Genomic DNA, 5,009 nt, shown 5'->3' on the forward strand with positions numbered 1-5,009 from the left:
CGCGGGCGCGGGGGGCCGCCATGTACGCGTAGATGAAGATGACGACGTTGTACCAGACGCAGAACTGCATGACGACGATCTGCTTCATGAGGTCCTTGGACATGGCCCCATACATGCCGCCGAGGAGCGGCACGCCCATGATGATGGTGTTGGGCAGCGACGCCACAGAGAAGGCGGTCACCACCCACTGCAGCGGGGAGGCCGCTGCAACCGCAGCCGAAGCCTTGCCGCCTCCGTCGGATCGGCGGCGGCGGCGCGAGCGGGACTCCCAGGCGGCCCAGGCGACGAGGCCGATCAGCATGACGGCCTTCTGCAGCGTGTCGGCGGCGACGAGGCGGCCGTTCATGGCGTAGGGGTTGTTGGTGGAGACCATGTTGAAGATGAGCACGGGCACGGCGTAGATGGCGACGAAGTGGTTGATCCCGGCGCACTGTTCCTCGGAGAAGGCCTTGAGCCACCGCACGGACGCGTACCCGAGCACCGCCGCCGTGTACAGCGGCGCCATCGCCTCCACGACATGGTACACGGCCAGCCACGTGATCATGGCGCCCTAGTAGAAAGCACACGCTACGGTCCAACTTCGGACCGATCGATCAGGAACGATCGACCACGCCTCTCTGAATCGACGTCGAGGATTCGGTTTCGTGCAGCTGTGGGTGCGCTAAGCTTCCTCTTGTGGTACCAGTAGTGTCTTGGTGTGAGGGAGGGTTTGGGTTTTTTGGCTGGGACGCTCGTGTGTATATATAGTGGCCCGTCCCGGGTTGACGCGGATTGGACTCGCGACGGAACTCGGGGTTTCGTCCATGGTTTTGGATCATGGAAAAGCAGGTCCGTTCGTTGAGGAGAGAAACCAGAAAGGTGGTGTGTGTGCGCGGCGCACTATGTACGGCTGCACGACGCCGCCAGTGGGACTTGATAATGGAAACCTGAGGCATCGTGAGTTGTCATCATGCATGCTCTGGGAATAGCAGCGTGCGATACGCTTTCCCTGTGTCCAGCCAGGTGGTTTAAACCGGATTCTGTCTTGGCATGAGCTACGGGTCATGTGATGTAGTACTACGACTACGAGTTGTAGTTGTCAGAGCCTAAAAAGTCAACAAGGGGGCAACAAGAAGAACTCGAATTCATTTTGGTTACTCTCGCCGTGCTTTCACAGTGTTCATCAAGCTAGGGAACGCCATCTAACAGATCCAAGGATCATGCATTGCTGTATTTTCTGGTCACATGGGAGAAGGAATCGCAAAAAGTGGCCGAACTCCATGGGCGGTTTTCCTCCTCGATGCGGTGCAGGTCTGCATAAATTTGCAGGGCGACTGCATTAGAGTATCTCCAACGGCCGCATAAAAAATTGGCGCCCAATAAAAATTAGAGAAAAATATACTTTTCGTCTCTGAACTTTTGGCGAAGTCTAGATTTCGTCCCTCAACTATGAAACCAGACAACTTGCACCTCAAACTTTTGAAACCGGATAAGTTTCATCCCCCGGCTCAACTGAAGCAGTATCCATGCTAACCCAGCATGGTTTTGACCGGGTCATGTCCACATGACGATAATTCTATTTCTCTTCATCCATCTCCTGTGGACGTTTTCGTCGAACTGTTGACGTGCAATGCTGCACCGCGCCACAACAGAGCGTGACCGTGAGTCCACGAGCCAGTGCCGCCACCATTGGTGGCCCTGCTAACTACCACGCACCGCCGATTGCCCCGTTGGCCACTAAACATGCTGCTCCAAGCCATCATGTGAGTCCGCGCGCACAACCACCTGCTGGCCGTAGCTCTCTGGTGTAGCAGGAACCCGGGAGTTGAATGGCCAGGAGCCTGGGACGCGCAGCTACGTAGCATGTTGGGTGAAGACGCTGCGCCGCCGCCGCTGCGCAATACAAAATACGATGGGAGCGATGGGTTCAAGCTGCGCGACGAACTCGGCGGGCGAGGACGGCACGCACCACCATAGCCGCGAGGGGCCCCAGCCTGGCCACAACCGCGTTGTGCTCCATCCTGGTGAGGAGCAGGTCGAGCCCCAACGATCCCCTCTCATGGCGCCACGCTCATGCTATCCAGACCACCACCTCCAGCAGCTTGCTCCTCGCCGTGCTCCGGCCCGCAGCTTGCTCATCCACGTAGAAAGAAGGGGAATACGAGAGAGAGAGCAAAATCAGGATGTCAATCTGGGGGTTTTCTTTGCCACGTCAGCATGTATCGGTCAAAAGTCAAAACCACAAAAACCGGTCAAAACCAAAAGAAGGGACGAAACTTGTCCGGTTTTAAAAGTTAAGAGTGTAATTTGTCTGGTTTCATAGTTGAGGGACCAAATATAGACTCTGCCCAGAGTTGAGGGACGAAAAGTATACTTTTCTCTAAAAATTATAGCGCGTCACTTTAGTATTTGTAGTGTGTCGGGACCAACATTGCTTTTGCAGACGCCCAAAAACGCATGCACAAAAAGCACACAGTGCAAATTGTGAAGCGTGCGCAATCCGGAGCCTAAAATATGCTGCGCGCGATAGCGTTTTTCAGCGAACGTCCAAAACTTTTGACGCTACAGCATCTGCTGGAGCTGTGCGGCGCTTAAAAAAATAAAATTTTAATGCGCGGAGTTTTTTTTTAGCACCGATTGGAGATACTCTTAGGCACGACGGGAGGACGCGTAATTCCATGTACGACTCCGTGTCTACTGTCCAGCTCTAGCGGTCAAGTTTGTATCGCGCCTGCCATGCTCTACTTTCATCGAGACAAGTTCAACCCGGTACGTACTTGCACGATGTTTGAGTTGAGGAAGTACGTACGTACGTACGTCTCTTGATTGCAATGGCACCAAACCATGCATGCAAACGTGCGGTGCCATGTTTGTTTGACAAACCACACGATGTTTGACCTTTTCATCTGTTTTTCTCGTGCGTGCTGGAAAGCTAATGAGTTGTTTCCCGTTCTGCCTGTCGTTTTACATTTTATTACACACATAAACGAAAAACGTGAGTGAATGATAAGATGGTGAAAGGTCGTTCGACACGCAGGCGTCGAGCCGTTTCGAGGAGAGCTCCTGCATAGTGGGTGTTGTGATGCTCATCACAGAATGCAGGATTAACAGCTGTGAGAGCCTTTATAATCTTGTGTTTATGTATATACTCAGGTTCAGTTAACATGGTCATAACAAAAAAGGGCACAATAATTTGATAATGCGCCTGTCATCTATAAAGCCATCTATTTACAAACATGGGAAGTGCGCACTTTGCTAGCTAATGAATCGAGGCTACCATTGGTTGACATATATAGTAAGCACGCAAAGTAGTCACTTGCTAGTTGCTACGACGAACATGCTGCATACTACTAAGTGGGAATCGACGTGTTTGCAACAGAAACTTATATCCGCCCTCCTGTTCTGCAAGTGCGCTACATACCGCTAATAGCCGCCGGCCGCCGTTTCTCCGAGGAAACTAACGGTTTCTCTTACCCCAAAGAATTCGAGCAAGAGAATGGGTAGGCCACTCGTGCGCATACGACTAGCTGAATGCAGCGCATCTAGTTTGCCCTCGGATCCAGACGCCGAGAAATCACCTTGATCGATCGTGAGTAGCCCACTTTGACATGACCAGATAAAATCACCCGGTGATAAATTCAGAGTCGGTATTACTCTTTCAACTCTCCTTTTGGAGTACTCCACGTTGAATAGGTTGCCAGTATCTTGGAATCAACCTGAAATCAAGACTTTTCGCATGTAGTTTGGAGCCAAACTGCATGGAAAACTCTCGATTTCAGGTTGATTGCTCCCGCAAAACCACGTTGAATAGATTGCCAGTACAATAGAACAGGCTAACGGGCAATAATACTACTTTTTTTTTTGAACTGGCAATAATACTACTACTAGTAGTAGCCCACTACGTGATCCAACTTAACTTTCCCTTAATTCACTCCACCTCCCGCCTGATTTTCATGAGGTGGGCTCCCCTTCCCCGTTATTTCCAATCATAACTTGACAAGTGGCTAATTATGTAAAGATTTACGTTAATTTTCATTAGAAAAACGCCCATGCGTTACAACGGGGCCATATTAAGTTTAAAAGTTCAATATCAATTATGTTAATATTATATTTAATATTCTCATACATATTAAGTGACATTGACGATCTTTTTTACCATCAAATTATCACACACACACCCTCTCCCTCCCTCTTCCTCACTCTCTCTCCCCCTCTCCCTTACTCAGGAGGTGGAACGAAAATAAACCCGAAACGGAGACTACCAACTGAGACATTAGGAGTAGAGATCATTTAGTTGATAGAATAAATAGAAAAAGGTGTTAAAAAAGAAACAAATTAGAATACATTGAAAAACCAAAAGGACAATGTAAAAGGAGATTCGCCCTGCCCCCCGGACCTTGCCACCGAACCGGCTCAGCGGTCCAGTCCTCGCGCGGTCGTCTTCTCCTGTTCCCCGAGCCGCGTCGCTACAGAGTCGGGCTCCCCCCCGACCAACTCGCTGGCATCGAAGGGGAATGGATAAGGGTAATGCTCTTCCTTCCCTGCCCCCATGACCTCACTCCTCCTCGACGCCCCCTCCCAAATCCACTTCTATTCCTCGCTCGCTCGATCCCGTCAATCTGGACGAAGTCAGACGCCACGGCCACCATGACCGACCCCGTCCACATGGCCAATGCCCTCCCTGCGAGCTAGGAGCTTGTCGGGGAGCTCCGAACGCCTTCGCTACTTCGTCTATGCTAACGAGATCAAGTCCAGCACCCCCGCATCGACGTCACTGCCGTCTTCCTAAACCTTGGGCCACCTTGACATTGTCGTTCGATCCGCGCCGCCCCGAGCTCCCATGTCTTCCCCTAGGGCGCCATTGACACCGCCATGATCTCCTCTTGCCTTTCCCCTGTTTCCCCTCTCGTTTGCTCTCGTTAGGTATTTTGCCGTGGCCGATGTCGGTGTCAAAACCGGAGGATCTCGGGTAGGGGGTCCCGAACTGTGCGTCTAAGGCGGATGGTAACAGGAGGCAGGGGACACAATGT

At 51.6% G+C, this 5,009-nt stretch overlaps 1 protein-coding gene across 1 annotated transcript; it reads right to left on the reverse strand.

The window, feature by feature from the left end:
• Positions 1-12: 12 nt before the first annotated feature.
• LOC125529554 (probable auxin efflux carrier component 9) lies at positions 13-696 on the reverse strand (the record flags this gene model as incomplete). The annotated part of the gene is given in 1 exon segment (XM_048693960.1): positions 13-696. A coding segment is annotated over 1 exon segment (532 nt), but the record flags the coding sequence as incomplete, so codon positions are not given.
• Positions 697-5,009: the final 4,313 nt, after the last annotated feature.

This window comes from Triticum urartu, unplaced genomic scaffold, assembly GCF_003073215.2.
Source record: "Triticum urartu cultivar G1812 unplaced genomic scaffold, Tu2.1 TuUngrouped_contig_5687, whole genome shotgun sequence".
Classification (NCBI taxonomy): Eukaryota; Viridiplantae; Streptophyta; class Magnoliopsida; order Poales; family Poaceae; genus Triticum; species Triticum urartu.